The sequence below is a fragment of the Glycine max genome, chromosome 7 (assembly GCF_000004515.6).
Source record: "Glycine max cultivar Williams 82 chromosome 7, Glycine_max_v4.0, whole genome shotgun sequence".
Taxonomy (NCBI): Eukaryota; Viridiplantae; Streptophyta; class Magnoliopsida; order Fabales; family Fabaceae; genus Glycine; species Glycine max.
This window is the reverse complement of record NC_038243.2, coordinates 4,633,364-4,651,631: the sequence shown is the minus strand read 5'-3', so window position 1 is coordinate 4,651,631 and position 18,268 is coordinate 4,633,364. Positions and strand designations below refer to the sequence as shown.

Sequence of the window (18,268 nt, the reverse complement as noted above, 5' to 3'; positions counted from 1 at the left end):
TTCCTCTCCTTCCTTCTCTCCTATGCTTCTCCATTTTCATTTCTCTGCTACTTGAGAACAGCCAAGGTTTTTGCAAATGTGAATGAAGAGATTGAGATGCTTATTTTCCTTTTTTCTCGCCAAAGCCTCAGCTTGGTAATTCCACATATGTTCAAATTGTACTGTACTAGAAATGCCAGAAAGCTTGGTCACTCCAATCTGATTATATGCCATGCCATGGTTACACATTTAAAACAAGTACTAACTTTTAAGAATTGGGATTATAATAAACTGCATGTCAAATCCAATAGATAATATTGTTACATTATTTTTAGTTATTAATTTGTGTGACAATGTGACTTTTTAGTGGGAGAGTTCCATAAAAAGAGTTGTAGCTTTTTGTGCAGGCAGTGTCTCTGCTTTGGTACTTTATGCAACAGTGAATTTCTTATTCTAATCCTGGCAAGATATGAAACTAAAATTTAACTTCATTGGACCTTTGAGTTGAAATTAATAAATCTATTAATTACCAAATGTGGACGTGAGATGTGGAACTGTTATAAATTAATTAACTGAGGATAACAGAATATTAAAATTTATAATTTTAGGGATTATTTTAACATTTTAATAGCTAATTTTACATTGCATTACATTTATGAGGAGTAAAACAATGATTCACTCATGCTTAGCTCAATAGCATACGTAATACTATTGACTAACATGTTGGTCTCAATGAAACTTAATATGGATTTTTAAATAATGTTTTGAATTTGAGTCTCGTGATAAAAAAGATAATTGAGGAAGGATATTCCAATAAAAATAGTCAATCATGTTTTCTAATAGATATTAGAGATAAATAACGGTAATAAATATTTCATATTAATAACACATTAAAAAAATAACATTCCACCTTAGACTTTTTTTTTTGGTTCAGCTCCACTTTAGACTTTGATCATTAAGTTTTTAATTATCACATTCATAAAATATATTATAATGTGAACCTAAACCATAGAACCAACTCAATCTGTTGAAGTTTTTGACAAGACTGCTTGAAAATACTATTAATTATGCTAACATACATGAATCAAACAATAACTAAGTTCAGTTAATAGAGCTCAGCATTTGCAAGGATCGAAATATTTGTCTATAGCTTTTGCACAAGAGTGGAATAATCTAATGGATTTATCATTTAAGTGGCAAAGTTATTCTCAAATAAATGAGTAAACAAAGCCAATGTCTGAGATTCAGAAACATATCCCTTTCTCCCTGTTGTAAATGTCTTGTCTACCATACATCTTAGTTTATGTTTTAAATATTTCTTGTAGATTTTTAATAAAAAAAATCAGTGTTTTGTTTCTGTTTGGCACGTTGTTACAGTTATTGTATGAATAATGTTATATTTTATTATAGTTTCTTCTGCAAATCTTTTTAATAGTTTACAAAAAAAAATATTAGATAAAAAATTAAACTACTGCAGCACTTATTTGAAGCAAACACTGATTTTGTTTTTTGGTCAAGCGAAAATCTCGTTCACAAAACTAGATAATAGTAGGAAAAAAAACATTTGATTAGTATCTCTATAATCATCTTCATCTTCAATATGGTTACCCAATTCAAAGGCATGCAATTTTTTTTTAGAAGGCAAAACAAAGGCTAAGCTAGGATCAATTGGCTCGGATAGATTGACATCACCTAAACCAAATCGCCCAAACAACAAAGTCTGAAGTCATGTTAAAGATAAGAAGGAAAAAAAAAAGTGACAAACATCATGGTGTGACAAGAACCAAATCCATGATGGAAGCAAAAAAAAACTCTGCCTAAACCTGTAAAGAGACAAAGAAAAAGTCGATTAATATTGTTATAATTTTCGTCTTCAATAATATGGTAAGCCAATTCAAATATACACAACTTCTGACTACTCAATGGTCATCCACTACATAGTTGTCAATTCATCATTATTTTGAAATTTTCTCACAAAATCTGTTTTAATGATTTGGTTTTAATAAATTACTAATTCCTATGTTTTTTAATTTTAGTTTTTGTCTCTATATTCTTTAAAAGTTTGATTTTGAATCTCTAATAGTTTCAAAAGTCCTAAAAAATAATATTTTGGTAGGACTATATTTAAGTTTGAAATTATATATAGATGTAAAATGACGAAACCTTTATACAAAATCAAAATTAAGATTAAAAAACTAAAAAAAAAACCTAAAAAATACGTTTAACCATAATCATTAATTAGTAGTAAAGTTTCAATTACTCTTCCTCCACCCTTTTTTACACAAACTATCTATAGTTTTGATTCACTTTCCACACTACATCACTTATTCTTCTCACCATTCTCCTCTTCATCACTTTTATTTAATTTTCCCTCTTGCCACTTTTCTGCCTCATAAGCAGGTTGGTTGTATCTACACAGATACGTTTATGCTGATGAACAATCCAAATTCTAAGGGGTTCTTCTTTTGAAATTAAACTCCACAATGTGTGGTGTATCAAAGAATATTAGAATATTAAACTAAACCTGAGAGCCAACTCAATCTGTTGAAGTTCTTAACAAGACAACAAACATGTTGATGTTTGAAAAATACTATTAATTATGCCAACATATACGAACATGTTCCTAATAATTTTCCAAAGTTTAATTTATAATAATATTGAATAGTCTAAAGCTGATCCAACAGACAATAACCATATTCAACTAATGGAGCTTAGCATTTGCTAGGATTGCAATATTTATCTATTGCTTTTGCAGAAGAGTGGATTAATTTAAGTGACTAATTAAGTTCTTCTTAATTGAGTCAAGAAAGCCCATATTTTTCTGGTTTCAGAAACATATTATGTCCTCTCTGTTGTAATGCTTGTCTAGTTAGTTTATCTTGCATGTTTTAAATATCTATTGTAAATTTTTAATCAATAATCAGTGTTTTGGTATTTTTGGCACTTTCTCACTATTATTATGCCAGTGAAATTATATCTTTCTATAAATCCTTTTAATACTTTATAAATGAAAAAAAACAAATACATTTAATGTTTTTGAAGCATAAAAAACATTCACGAAACAAGTAGCCAAGCTCTTCTTAAATCGGAGCAGAAAAGGCAAATGAAAATGCTATTTTGAACAACAATTTTAGCTGCAATCTGATTCGGTCAAAGTTGCTATTTTGATTTTTGACTAGCACTTTGAGCAAGCAGGTTGGTAATATTGGCACTTTTTACTCTTATAAAATGGTGTGATACAATTACCATTTACCTAAAAATGCAACTTACAGAACTTTGTATATCATTCAAAACAGAGAAAAATAATTATGCACTAACAATATAAAAAGATTTATATAGCCATCTAATCACAACTTATTATATATAATAAATTTATTAATTTTTAAAATAATTATCTTAAAATAATTTAAATAAAAATTTATGATTAAATGAAAATATAAAAAAGTGTTTTACATTTTCAGTGTATAACTATTAAAATCTTAAGAACATATGATAATTGTGAAAAAAGTTGTAGGTCTTATCATAAATTAAATTATTTCTAGCCATCCATTCCTTATCTTGTTTTGTTTTTTTTGTATATATATGTTAGTAAGAAGAATATTATTACACTTTAAATTTTATTTTTCCATAAATATTTTTTGATGGAGACAATTATATTTAAAGCATAGTTGGGCATTTAACATAGATATCCTCCCAGCGCACTTTTTAATGTCTAATTAATAAACGTGAATCGTATTTCCTGTTTAATCAATCTCACGTGAATGTGGCTCAATAATAAGGTATATTAAAAAAAATATCTTACTGTTTTTTATATTATTAATAACGATTATGATAAAGATAAAAGGTAAATCATGATTTTTTTTTTAATTTGAACTTTTGAGTTTTCACACATAAGGCCAAGTTGGCATTACTAAGGAAGTAAGGATAAAATAAGAAGCAATATTCTCATGCTTAAATTGAAGAGTGCATGTGCTTTAGTTTGCATGATGGTACGATACTCGCGTCTTCGTCAATCATTCAAAATCGGAAGTAGCCTATAACAACTTGAGCAATATCTTATCTAATTAAAAATCAAACATTTCTATCTTTCTTGTTTTCTTAGGTGGAAATATAATGCCATCCTCGTCATCAATGACAACGCCATTTCAAGAAACTTATTAATTTCCTTAATTGTCTTTTTTACATCGACAAAATCATTTTTTCTTCCCTAAGTATTCATTATATCTAATATCTATGTTTAAAATTTAAAATCAACTAAATTCAACATAGTTTATAGATAATTAAATCCCATAAACTCAACATAGGAGGTAAACCAAGCATAATAAGCACCCACGCCACTTTAGCGGTTGTGGACTGTTCGGTGGTCTAGTAGGTTGACCAAGCAGAATAAGAATAAAAACTTTCAAGCTCAATGCTTAAGAGCTTGTGGACCGTTTGGCTAGGTAGGTTGATTGAATATAACAAGCAAGAATAATAAGCGCCTATACCTTTCAAGTTCAATGCTTAAGGGGTTGTAAACCATTTGGTTGAATAGGTCGATTGAGCATTAGATCATCCACACCTTTCAGGCTTAACAATTGAGGGATTGTGAACAATCGAATCAAGTATTTTATCTATAGGTCTAATGACATTTCTCAACTTAAGATGATTTGGCCTCAAACTTTTGACTCAATTACATCAAATAAATAAGAGTGGCATGTCTTTGTCATTTTAGGTTCACACGGACTTTATGATTTTGTTGAGAGCCCTAGAACTTTTGGCTTTAGAATCTCCAAGATCTAGACATGAATAATTTCTAATACATGTTTAAAAAAATTGCTACAAGATATATGTTTTTGTTAGTCAATATGAAGTATATTTCGATGCTTTTTACATTTTTAAGAGATCAGTTTTGCGGATTAAAAATATCATTATTCACTCACCAAAAAAACAATGATCTATCTTTGGTTGATAGAGTTGTGAAACACGTAAAAAAAGTGCAATATTGGATCAATCTGTCAAATAAAAAAGTAAAGGAAAAAATATAAAATATAAACGAAACCAAGGTAACAGTAGGTGTTGTGATATATATGATTTGCTATTTCAGAAAAGAAATAAAAAACAAATATCTTGCGATTGAGAATGATGCCCCATGTGGAAAGGTTGCAATCTTGGCGTGGTTTAACAACAAATAAATTATTATGGCACTTGTCACATATATGATTGATTGAGAACACGACAGAATACCAAAATTCGATAAATAGAACATATAAGTTAAGTAGTAGAGGAAGCTTCATGGAAGCCAAACTATGGAACAGTTCCTGCCAATGAAGATTACGTTTTAGCTAGAATATCCTTCTGTTCCCACCAAAGGCACCTTCCTAGAAACCTTCCTAAATATAAGGATATATATTAAACTCATGAAAATGAAAATGAAATAAAAATCAATGGCACAGGAATACATCTACTTGTGACAAACAATACCGTCTTCCTAGATTACTGAATTCCTTGACTTAGTGCAATTCCCACCTCTCCAATCCAACTTAAATATTATTGGTGACACTTAGTTTTCTCTCGTGAACCTCATCACAAAGACTTGGTTTTCTTTTGTGTACATCATTACTCTTTCTTAATTAATTAAAATCTCACCATATTTTTATTTTATGTTTAGAACATGCCCCTAATTTTTATTTTGTGTACCTATGCATGAAAGTGGTGTAACTGTAACATAAAAAATTAGGCATCATAGGTTGGTTGGTTGTGACGAGTAAGTTACGCGTAGGTAATTAAAGTAAGTTACACTTAGGAGTAAACAGTTATTAGGAAGACTCTAAGTCATTATAGCTCCCCAAATAAATACTTAGTCCAATCTAATATTATTACTTGATTGATTATTTAATTAGAAAAAACAAATCAATGGGTAAAGCCTATCAAGAATACAGCTTCCAAACATACGGTTGAGATCACAAATACAATCTTGCTAATTTGACATCATGAAGTAAATTACTGTATAGTCCAATATCACTGTGTAAGTAAAATTATTGTATGTTTTAGTATCACATGTTTATGATTCCGACTAATTTTTGCCACAACCAAATTTTATTAACTCTTTTTTAAAAATTGAAAAAGTTGACTGTGTGATTTTTGGCACTACTTTACATGATTATGGTTAATTTCTAGGTGACAAGTAGCCAAATTTTATTAGCTATTTTTTGTAAATTAAAAAACTTAAGTATACGTCAGGTAAAAATTGATTGAAACCAAGAACACTTTAAGTTTCAACTTATACAATAATTTCTCACTAGAAGAGAGAGTTATTCCAAAAAAGGAAGAACTTTTGCATCCCTATAAAAGGCCATTGTCCTAACGAATTCTCATTCGGTCTTGATTTCTGAATAATATAAAGTCTTCAAAAGTCGCTTTCCCCTTCCACCTTTCTTTCCAACGTTCACAAAGGAAGGTTGGTATTAAAATGGAAAGCAACCATAGCATGAGGCAAAACACCATGGAAACAGAGTTTGAGGACTTGCTGCCAGTGATGGCAGAAAAGCTGGATGTGGAGTCCTTTGTCTCTGAACTATGTGGAGGTTTCAAGCTTCTATCGGACCCGGAAACTGGTTTGATCACGAGCGAGAGTCTAAGGACAAATTCAGCTCTTCTGGGCATGGAAGGGATGAGCAAGGAGGATGCAGAGGCTATGGTTAGACAAGGTGATCTTGATGGAGATGGAAAGCTTAATGAAACTGAATTTTGCATCCTCATGGTGAGGCTTAGCCCTGGAATGATGGAAGATGCTGAGTCATGGCTGGAGAAGGCAATTGATGAAGAGCTTAGCAAGTCCTCATCTTAGAGATAATTGGTCCCCTTTTGTAACCAATTGTAAGTTATGATATATGTATTTAATAAATCTTGTCAGTTTTAAGTTGCTATAATTGATGAAACTCATCTTTGTCCTAATGGGTCTTGGCTTGTTAATCAAATCAATTTCTTTTGTTACTTTGATATTTGTGTGATGTATTTATCTTTTTTGTCAAATGAATAGGATTATATAAGAGCCAAATCCAATTAAGGTTTTTTTAGTTTAATAGATACACACGATTAGTATACAAGTTTATTTTGTCAATCAATTAAAAATTATGATTAACATGACTTTTAAAATAATTATTAACAAATTTATTATATGATAGTTTTTAATTAATTTTTATACTATCAGTACACATGTGCGTACTATTTTATTGATTGTTTTTCTTGCAATTTTCCTCAATTGTAAATTCTAATATCATTTTGATGATTTCATCTCCATCAGACATATAAGAGCCAATCAATATAGTTATTGATGAAATGATTAAGTCAGTCTTTTTCCTAAGAACCAAAAGTCAATAAAAGACAATCCGGAGGAAAATAATTTTGATAATTTGATGTAGAAGATGCGGACATCAGAATTAAAGAGCACGGAGTTGCGTTAACTTTCAGCCACAAATTCCAACTCAGATTCATCATTCAGTGGTTAAGTATAAAAGGATAAAAGTTAAAAGAATGATGGATGGTTTTTGTTATTTTGTTTTGGTGTTTCAAACCAATTTTGGTTGTTTCAATTTCAATGACCGTTGGTTGGTTTTCGTTATTAACAGGAATCATCATGATCTCGTTATCATCGTCATTATTATCCATTTTCTCTAATGAGAGGAAGTGCATTATAGAAGATAAAATACAACACATAATTATAAATTAAAAAAACTAAGTATGGAGATTACAATAAAAAATCATATACTTATACAATAAATTTTAAAATTTATTACAATTTCATCTGTTGAATTTTTTAATCAACGACTGTAGATAATTTTATCTTCAAATGTCCGCTCATATCCATTGATCAAAATCTTTGAGAAATAAGATTTGAACACTTACTTTACTTAAATTATGTGTTGATATGTAGATAATTTTGTATATATAGTAACGACAACAATAAAATTCTAATCTCATAAAATATTTGAATCTTTTACTTGACCAACTCAAGTGAATTACAATAATAAACATTTATTCTCATTTAAAAAATATTTTGTACATTAAAATAAATTTATTTAACAAAGTATCATATAATTTTTAAATTATGAAGAAAAAAAGAAAGCTCCTTAATTTGATTTACTTAATGAAAACTTTATATAAAAAATTCTTTAACTGAACATTTAAATTAATTAGTTTATTCATGTTTTATACGATTTTTCGAATTGGCTTTTTTACTGTAGCTAATGCCAGTCGTCGATCCTAGCGAAACAAGACTTATTGTGTGCTTGATTTATCTTCAATAGCGCACGTATTGCTAAATTTTCACATCCAATATACAGAAAGACGCAGAAATAACAAATTGAAGCGTTAATATAGAAGCGAATCAAAGACATCCAAAAGCCAAACCATACACAGGGTTGGTGTTTGTTTGTGTACACATCAAACGGGACGCATTTCCAAACACACAATTTTATTCATTGATTATGATAACTTAATGATAAAATATTATTATCAGCTATCAAATATTTTTAGGAAAACATTGTTATTTACTCCAAGATATGTAAGTCGTCTCAACTACTTTGTCTTTTCCAAGTGACCCCCAAATCTTCTTCATAATGTTTGGCTAATTGTGCGAAAATTTTCTCTGCAACATTGATCATATTTTAACACTTGCCGAGTCGAAAATTTTCTCGGCAACATTGATCATATTTTAACACTTGCCGAGTGGGATATAATTTCACCATTATTCATGCTCTCCCCTAAAACTTAATTGTATCCCACATAAAGCAAATAAAAAACTCAATGTGATTGCTTTAAAAAAAAATAGCCCTTAAATAATATAAACTTTTTTTATGAACTTTGTTTTTAGAGTTGATTGATAACAAAAATATGCACACATAAACATGCCAAAGTACAGAGTTACACATACACGCACAAGAAATTTTATCTCGTGAAGGCAAAGCAACCCCAACCGTTAAAATCTTATCTTAAACTGCCGCTAGGAAAACAAATGTACTAGTGTCGGTACTACTACTCTTTGGTGCACAGTTGATTACAAACTAACTGGGAAGAGCGAGCGCACTCATTCACAATAGTGTCGGTACTAGTGTATAAAAAAATATTCAGTTGTAGCAAAGCACGATGTCATTGCAAAAATATGCATCAATTCAAACACTAAACAGGGTCTCATATTTAGGTCCTATACGCAAACCACATTAAACTGAGAAGTAACCCTTACTAAATAATGTACCACTTGCTATTCTAACAACTAGAAAGTAACAGCCACTGGAGCATTGCTTCTTACCCTAAAACCAGAAATCACCTATGTTCTCGACCTTCGCACCGGCGAACGTGAACAGCTGCAGATAAATAACAGAATAAATAAGCTCCGAGAAAGGGGGGAGGGGGTGAACAGTTGCAGAAGATTATTAAATTGACTATAAATACAATACCTGCGATATCTACCGTATTCAGGACTCCTGGGCTTCCCATAATCAGGACTCCTGCGCCTGCCATAGTCAGGACTCCTGTGCCTGCCATAATCAGGACTCCTCCGCATGTCTGGTCCACCACCATTGTACCTATCATAGACAGGGCTGCGTGGACGACCATAGTCAGGACTTGGTCGCCTGTGATAAGGACTGGGTGATCTCTCATAACCCCCTCTTCTTCTAGGACTGTCATAATTGTCACCCCTCTCACCATCATCCCTCAGAGCATACTCCACAGATACCACCCTGTCCAGGATCTTACTGCAAGTTTAATGAAACCAGAAATTCATTATTTTTATATAGTAAAAAAAAACATAAAGAATTTTACCATAAGACAATATAATGTCACCGCTTACCTCATATTTGTACACTCTAAAGCTTTGGTAGCATCTTCTTGTGTTTCAAACTGCACAAATGCAAAGTTCCGCCGAATTCGAACGTGAAGAACATTCCCATAAGGTTCAAAGTGTTTTTCTATATCACGAACTCTAGTACGGATTGGGTCAAAGTTAATCACAAACAGGGTTTTTGTTGGCTTCTGATTTGCCTTTGATCCATCATGATGACGTCCACGTTCACCCTGCAAAAAAAAAAAACAGAAATATCTCATTAAATTCAGGTAGGACACTGTTATACTTTAATGATCTCATCAATAAGTAAACAAAACTAAAACATGATCATGAAAATACTATCATACCCTAGCCCACTCCACTGATAGCCTTCGCTTTTCATGACCAAATGGAACATTGTCAAGTGCACGAATTGCTTCTTCTGCATCACGCTCATCCTCATAATAGACAAAAGCAAAACCTGTAACATAACTAGTATTAGAGGCATAAATGATTATGAAAGACATCAGCATGTTATTCCTCACCAGAAGTACATCAGCCAAATCAGGAAATCATTTTCCCTATCAGGAACAAAGGAATACAACACCTGAATATAAGTGAGGGCTGATGCACATGAAGCTGTAGAGGCGTTGAATGAGGAACAAAATCATGATTGCAATTAAAGGTTTAAATCCAAAATTCAGATCTGAGACTGCCAAGCATGCTTCTCCATTCAGACAGCACAAGTGATTTCAGAAATAGAATGGCATGACTTGACAGAATTTCATTGATCCCCTATTTTCAGTGAAGCTAGGCATGGCTTAATAAATTGATTGATGATCCCACTAACAACATTCTGATGGAAATGTCAATGTTGGGAGATGGTGAGGTGAGTGACGAATGATCAGATGTGAAAATGCAGATCAGTGAGTAGAAGGAGAGCAGACAAGCAGGAAGTTATCCTTCCAAAAAAAAATTTGCAGAGAGGTTGGCAAGCCAAGACAGAAGCTCAGCATATTTTCCCTTAGTAGAAGTTCCTGCGCCAAAAGAAACACTTAAAAACCAAAGGATTTTCTTTCGGAAGGCATTGCAATTGTGGCTTCCATTTATTTCCCACCAGGACACAGGAACTAGACATTAAAGCCACAAAAGCAGCCATATGTTGACATCCAAATTCCAAATCATAGCTTTTAGATGAACATCTTATAATCTTATTCAACTACAAAATACTGTTTACTTATGTTTGAACTTTTCTAAGGAGTAATGACATAAGCACTTGTGTAATTGTTTAGGAGAGCTAATGAAAATACGCTACGATCAGTTCATAATGTGTTTCTAGCTTACTTTAGTTAGCTCTCTATCATAGCTTATGAAACAGCTTACAACTTTTACCTTAGTTTCTTTGATTATAAAAACCAATTTATACATAAGCACTTGCATTCAATAAGTGCTTAATTAACCCATTTACCAAACCAGCTCCAAGTGACACAATAACTTCACACAATCACTGAATGACAGTATGGGAAACATTAAACCGGTTTGACAATGGATCATTCGAACATGCCAAAGAAAAACAACGAAAACAAGATTCAGAACGGGATGACAAGGTAGGGTTTTCTACACACAAAAAAAAATCAATAAATATAATAAAAACATACTCAAACTTCATCACAAGGCAAGAGAAACTAGTTAAAAAATATTAAACATGTAAATTCCCATCAAAACATTCTGATTGCAATTAGAACACACAAACGCCTAGGGTTTTACCAGATTTCATGTCCACGCGGTCAATCCTTCCATACTTTGCGAACAAGCGTTCGAGCTCTGATTGACGAGTATCATACTCCAAGTTCCCAGCAAAAATCGGCCTCATCCTCTTCTTCCCTCAAAATCGCTTTCGAAATCAAACCTATTTCATACAGCACAACCAAAAATCAAGCCACGAAACCCTAACACCCCAAAAATCTAACCCGGCAAACAAGAGAAGGAGAAAAAGGCATAAACCCCACAATGCCCTAACCTTAACACCCCTTTTATCACTAACCCCACGAAGAAAAATTCTTTGCTGAGAAACCAGAGAGAGAGAGCGTACCTGAAAAAAGGCTTTGGAATTTTTTGGGTTTCAGAAGAAACAGAGAGTGTGAAATTTAATATAGCCAGGTGAAGTGGGTCTAATCCAATTCCCAAATGAGCCCAAAACGAAAACCCTGATTTCAGCTTCTTTTTTTTCTGAGATGTTTAATTTTATTTTGGATTTGATGATTGTTGATCAAGTATTCAAGTTTTTGGTTGTGTACCAAATTTTTAAATACATAATTTTTATTTTTTTACTATTATTTATTACAATTTTAGAAGAAAGTTTAGCATTTTAAAAAAAAAACTAAAACTTTATAAAAGAAACAAAAATCAAAATAATTAATATTTTAACATGTGCAATGTAATAAATATTTACTTTTATGCAAATAAAATATAAATATTATAATTAAGATTCGTAATAAATAAATAATTTATTTTATATTGTAATAAGGTCAGTTCTTCCATATTTCACAACCTCCCTTAATTTCATGACTAAGTAAATGTGGATGGGATTGCAAAACACTAGAGTTGTTCAGTATGAGAAGCACCTTAGATTTTTTTTCTTCCAATAGAGTCATTTACAAATCCAATAAAAGTATGAGTGTTTTTAATGACTAAGTAAATGTGGATGGGATTAAATGGACCAGATACAAAACTCAAATAGAAAATATGATTGAGTGAGAATAATTTGTTTGAGACAATAAATATCTCCCATGGTTTTAAAATGTACTGACAACAACATAAGTAATGGACTGTAGACACAACAATAGAAAGGTAACTGTGCTCGTAATCATGCTAGCAAATTTCATCAAAATTAAAAAGTCAAAATGTTGTGACTGTATGATGATTAAAAATGGATGTAGTACAAAATATATAAATATTAATTGGAAAAAGTGATGTATTTTTCTACCATCAAAATATAATTTGGTGGAAGAAAAAAAACTCAAAAGCAAATAATAGATCTCAGTTACAATGTAACGTGAATTACGTAAAATAAGAGATAAGTAAAATAAAATAAGATTATTATAATGGTTCTCGTTGGAATACCAATTTTTATCATTTTTTTCATATCTACATATCACCGGTAATGAAATCATGTCTCTTAAACAATGTATAAGTTGTGTTCGACAAATAAATTAATTAACACTACTAAAAATGCTAAGTCATACATTTATAATCTTGATGGATTTTTATGAAAATGAGTGTTAATTTAACATTTTCTATTTTCTATTTTCTACCAACATAGATACTCATTCTCCATATATAATAATAAAAATAATCAGTGTCATTGGAAACTCATTACAATTACAATTTCTCCAACAATATCATTGCAATATGTGTAGTTAGTATGATGTTTTTGTCTTTAATAAGAAAACCATATTCTATAGGGGACACAATATCTAAATTGTAGTCTAATATACCACTAAGTTGTCTACATGTGGGTTTGTTCTCGTATATTTCACAACCTTGCTTAACTTCATACCCTGCTGTTATTTATTTTTGGATATCATTCAAGTAAGAAAAAATGATGTCATAACCACCCGCATATGACCTGATTTGTGATTAAAACCTAATTTCATGCCCATTAGCAATCCTCTAGATGGTTGATCAAAGCTTCATTGAATATATTATTGGAGACAACCCATAATTATATTATACGAGGCCCGCAAGAATCTCAATAAAACTTATCGCAAATTTCTTATTTATGTAACATGTTTTTCAATTATTATAAATTAATGGTATGAAGAGTATTTATACAATATAATGTAACAAAACATTCCACATAATTTAGAAAGTAAAAATAAAATAAAGTATACGGTATTAAAAGAATTAGGATGGTGGCAATATAAAATCAATAAATAAATAGAAGAAGGATTATTAGTGTTGATAAAAGTTAAATAGTTATTTCAATATTTAAATACAACAAACTAGAATAAACAAATAGATTGTAAACACAAACAATGAAATTAGAGAGCAAGACTTCTTACTCAATTGTTCATACGTGAGGATTGTTGTCGTTCCCCATGCCAAGATGATAAGCTCAAAAATATTGGAATAAATCCTCTATATAAACATTTCCAACCATCAACAATGATCACATCTACAACAGCTTGTCTAACAGAGATATTTGCAATTTTGGAATTTTTCTACCGGACTTCATCTCAGTTTCTCTGGTAGCTAGCATGGTGGAGCATATTCAAGTTTCAGGATTAAAGACAAACTGTCTCTATGCATATACTTCATTTGTGTTATAGGCGGGTTTGTGATGAATCTGTAGTTGGGGGTATATCTGTGTTAATTTTAGGTGTTGTTATTATTTGGGTGATGTAGCAATTTTGTTGTTTTGGTGTTTTTTGTTTGTACTATTTTTTAGGCATGACAATGGGATTTAAACCCGTGGGTCTGCCACATACTTGTCCCAATGAGAAAATTGGAATTGACAAAGATTGGAATTGAGATTATTAATATTTGATCTGAATTCGTTTTGTTAATAATTAATTTATAAAAATATCATTACATATATTAAAACATGAAATTATTGGATGTGATTTTATGTTATTGTTGAATTGAATTTTATGTTGTCATGTACAATGTAAAAATATGTTATGGTTACTATTTAAAATTGTATTTTTCATTCTATGCAAATTATATTTTTTATAGAATTTCATAAGCATGTCGAGAGTGGGGCGGGAAAAATCTAACGGGGAGGAAACGGAGGTAAATCTATACCTTTTGGGTTTTGGGGTGGAGGCAGGAAAGAATGGAGAGTTTGGAGCGGGGTAAGCAAAACCTAATCGCGACCCGTTCGATTTTCCCAATTAGCACACCTTGTACCAGTTTGGTGGCTCTCTTAATAAATTATTCATTTTGGCTTGTTCAAAAAAAGAAACTTAGAAGAAAATGTAATAGTTGGATGCACTTACCTTGATATATATATATATATATATATTTATTTATTTATTTAATTATTGCATTAGATTTACATATATCACCAATAAGGGCTATGCTGCGGGTTTGTTAATTTTCATGTTATTCTGTTGGTGATTTTCAACAATATATTTTTACGAGCTTGGAGCAGTTTTGTTGTCGGGAGTGAATTTTTATGTTTTGGTTTGTGCAGAAGGACCATATAGGAGTTATTTCTTGGGGGGAACGGAGGGTGTAAGTTTTTTATTCTATTGAACTTATTGTCTTATGCTCTATATATTTATTAAGTTCCACTTATTTTCTGTACGCTAAATCATTGGAATTACTTCAAAAGAGAACAAGCTTAATGAAAGGTATTACGCTTGCATTTATACCCTGCTTCTGTCGTGAAGATAGTCCTTTCGGTATCTTCAAGGGATCTTAAGACGAGTGTCCTTTCAATAATGAAAGAGATTCTTAAATGGGAGGGCATCTAAGCTTTTACAAAGGCTTGGGAACAACTTGCGAAGGTGCAATCCCTGCAAGAATCATGAATGCAACAGTCCTAGAAAAGAAAAAGTACACCTCTCACAAGATTATGGAAAATGTTTAAACATCTGAAATTATGAAGGTTGATATAACAAATAGAGTGTAGCTGACAATTTATCTTCATTTGTGGCATACAACATGTATTTACCATTTTATGTGGTATGTATATGATGCTTAGTATGTATATGATGCTTACCAAAATATATTTAAATTAGTCCTTAATACATCATCTAAAAAAAATTCATGATATTTACTAACTATTCAGATTGAATGATATTTAGATTGGTCAAAGTTGATGGTGCAAGGATCCTCTGGCCTTGCCCAATATAATGGGGCTCTAGATGTTGCATGTAAGGTGACATCAAGGAATTATATAGAGGATTTGAATTGACAACAAAGATTCATGCATAATCTACTGTTGTATGGTGGGCAAGTTATGGCTCAACTACAAAATACTTGTGGAGCTGAGACAAAATAATGCTTGTTCTGAGGTCTTAAAGTAGTTGATTTATTGTTGTATTACCTTTTCCTTTATATTATATTGTTTATCAAATGGTTAGAAAAATTGAATCTCTATAGAAATTCGTATATTTAACTTGAGATTTTTCCCTTTTCATGTTTAACCAACACAATTAGGGTACTATGTCATTATTAATGAGTGTATTGAAAAAGCTTATAAATCTTTGCAATCTATCAATCAGTTAGGCTTTACTGTATCATCTATGTTCATTGTAATAAAGGTACTAATTTCAAAAGTAATTCATTTAAGTTAAAGATGTGTATATTTATTGTATTCCTAATTCCAAGGAAATGGTAAAATTAAAAAAAATTGATAAAGATCTTTAAGTTTGGTGCTATCCTGATAATATCAATGTAAAGGTGTCAGTCCCAAAAAATTGAATAGTGCTGCTTGAATTCCATATTTATGTAAACTTGGAAAGTTATATTTCCTTTTGACTTAGAGACCGAACTTACCAAAAGCATGAAGAATTAAAGTGAAAGACGAGAGACAATATGCCAAAAACTTAAGGAAAGAGATGTATTCCATAATATCAAATAGATCAATACTAATTAAAGTGATTCAATTGCATGTAATTGATATGGATTAAAATAGATTTGCTAAGAGCCTTTTGGACATGAAGCCATGGGGTCTCACCCACTAAACGAGACAAGGTCTTCGCTAAAGGAAAAATAAAATGAGAAAGGTGATCAAATGCCTTCAAATAACAAAGGAGTGATTCCACAATTATCACAAGGGAAATGTGTTTTTCATTAAACCTTTAAACCTTCTACAGAATCAAAGAATTGTAAAATAATAGTTGAGTTAATTGATATGAAAATGTCAAAATTTTGTAGAAATCTCTTACAATTAACTGAGTTATCCTTACAATAAATTCTATAAACACCAATTCACTGTTTACACCTTTAACTAAGTGATTACAGTTATTTTTTCAGAAGTCAATTAGACAAAGGGACGCAATTGAAAAAAAATAAAAGTTAAAGGATCCAATTAAAAGAAAAATATTTAGGAATCTATTTGAAAATTTTATTAAAGTATGGAAATCCATAAAATAACTAAATCTTTTGTCATTATTATTTAGCCATAACAAAATCATTAAGTCTTTTTACTCTTCCGTTTAATCTCTTTTCCGAACAAAACCCACTTTATGACAAACACTTCCATTGGTTAACCTATGTACTCTAAAGTGACAAAAGATTTTGAATTTTTTTGAAGATGACATATTGACATTGTGGCATATGCATTTTGCTTGTCCTTGATAAAAGTCAGATGAAAGTTATTTTAATTTGAAACGTTAAGAATACAACTAGACGGAGCAAAGTGTAGTTGGTCAGCTTTGTATATGCGAAGCACAAAGCACGAAATAGACATCATGGATATAAAAGGAAAGAGGAAATTACATCGAAGCTTCCACAGTAGAAAAAGTTTATACATGACAAATATTAAATATATCTCACTATCTGGGTTTGATATGACCAAATCATATTTAATGAAAATAAATATAGAAAGAGAGTAAAAAAGACAAAGAAGGTTAAAAAGAAGAGAAAGCAAAGAAAAAGAAGTGGGTATTATTAGGTTGGTTCAGGGTTAATAAAGAAAGGAGTTTGCATACTTTTTAAGGGTTAACAAACATCTTTTTCCCCCATCAAGCTTCGGTCGTATAAAGCTATTGCTAATTATAATTACACGCTCGTTGTTACAATTGCACAAGATGTCATAATTGTGACATTAACACATAGCCTAGCAGGCTAGCACTCGTGTCTTTAAAGTATAAGAGATAATCATACTTGCATATAAAAGAGCTTTTTTTAATTTATTAAAGGTTCAAGCTATGTTCCCAATTGCCAGGATAATGAATTTGTCATTAATTTAATTTTCATATGTTTTTGTGATACGTTAAAAAATCATATGCTTTTGTTGTTAGATCAAACGAGTTTAATAGTAGAGCATTTTTATAACAAGACTTAAGGAAAATATTGAATCAATTTTTTCGTAGTAAAAGTGGAACATGTTTGCTGTGGGCTATTACCACGTGCTGAATGCAAGAGTGAAAATAAAACAAAGAATGTCGCTTAATACGAAAACATGTTCATCAATTTCACACGGAACCTGTTTCTGTCAAAACTTACTCTAGAGTATTCTTTTAATTTTTTTTTTAGTTAATCTTTGTTTAGAAAATGATATTGGCCCATCTTGCATTTGGTTCAGTTCGTGCCACGACAATGTTAAAATGAAACATTTGCAAATAATAAATGACAATGAATATTAGATTTTTATGAGTATATGAGAGAAAATTAAAAGTGGAAAAAATATATCTTAAAGTTATTGGTGCATTTCAATTAATTTCTTAAAGTTACTTAATACTATCTTTTTGGTCAAAAGATGTTATAAATGATTTTATTTTATTAAAAATACATACATTTTTCATTTGT

At 30.9% G+C, this 18,268-nt stretch overlaps 2 protein-coding genes across 7 annotated transcripts; one reads left to right on the top strand and one right to left on the bottom strand.

Annotated features, from left to right (window-relative positions):
• Positions 1–5,541: 5,541 nt before the first annotated feature.
• Positions 5,542–7,617, top strand: LOC100801586 (calcium-binding protein KIC-like). Of its 4 annotated transcripts, none has more exons than XM_041016872.1 (2): positions 5,542–6,837; positions 7,383–7,617. In XM_041016872.1, exon 1 carries the CDS (start codon positions 6,431–6,433, stop codon positions 6,806–6,808), a length of 378 nt encoding a protein of 125 aa, XP_040872806.1. In that variant the 5' UTR covers positions 5,542–6,430; the 3' UTR covers positions 6,809–6,837; positions 7,383–7,617. The 4 variants fall into 4 exon arrangements, with proteins under 4 accessions (XP_040872806.1, XP_040872807.1, XP_040872808.1 ...); XM_041016873.1 differs by having other exon boundaries at positions 7,265–7,613; XM_041016874.1 differs by having other exon boundaries at positions 7,386–7,577.
• A 1,473-nt stretch (positions 7,618–9,090) lies between these two features.
• On the bottom strand, positions 9,091–12,024 carry LOC100801043 (serine/arginine-rich splicing factor RS31). Of its 3 annotated transcripts, none has more exons than XM_006583147.4 (6): positions 11,877–12,024; positions 11,552–11,693; positions 10,153–10,265; positions 9,812–10,035; positions 9,417–9,716; positions 9,091–9,323 (listed from the first exon to the last, which is right to left on the bottom strand). In XM_006583147.4, the coding sequence occupies exons 2-6, from the start codon at positions 11,655–11,657 to the stop codon at positions 9,287–9,289; spliced, it is 780 nt and encodes a 259-aa protein (XP_006583210.1). In that variant the 5' UTR covers positions 11,658–11,693; positions 11,877–12,024; the 3' UTR covers positions 9,091–9,286. The 3 variants fall into 3 exon arrangements, with proteins under 3 accessions (XP_006583210.1, XP_006583211.1, XP_040873213.1); XM_006583148.4 differs by having other exon boundaries at positions 11,805–11,904; XM_041017279.1 differs by having other exon boundaries at positions 10,392–11,693; positions 11,877–11,900.
• Between the last annotated feature and the right edge of the window lie 6,244 nt (positions 12,025–18,268).

Coding starts and splice junctions, on each gene's coding strand:
- LOC100801043 (XM_006583147.4), bottom strand. CDS start 11,657: ATGAGGCCGATTTTTGCTGGGAACTTGGAGTATGATACTCGTCAATCA. Junction 10,266..11,551: donor CCGCGTGGACATGAAATCTG/GTAAAACCCTAG, acceptor GTTATGTTACAG/GTTTTGCTTTTGTCTATTAT. Junction 9,324..9,416: donor GAATACGGTAGATATCGCAG/GTATTGTATTTA, acceptor ATTTATCTGCAG/CTGTTCACGTTCGCCGGTGC.
- LOC100801586 (XM_041016872.1), top strand. CDS start 6,431: ATGGAAAGCAACCATAGCATGAGGCAAAACACCATGGAAACAGAGTTT.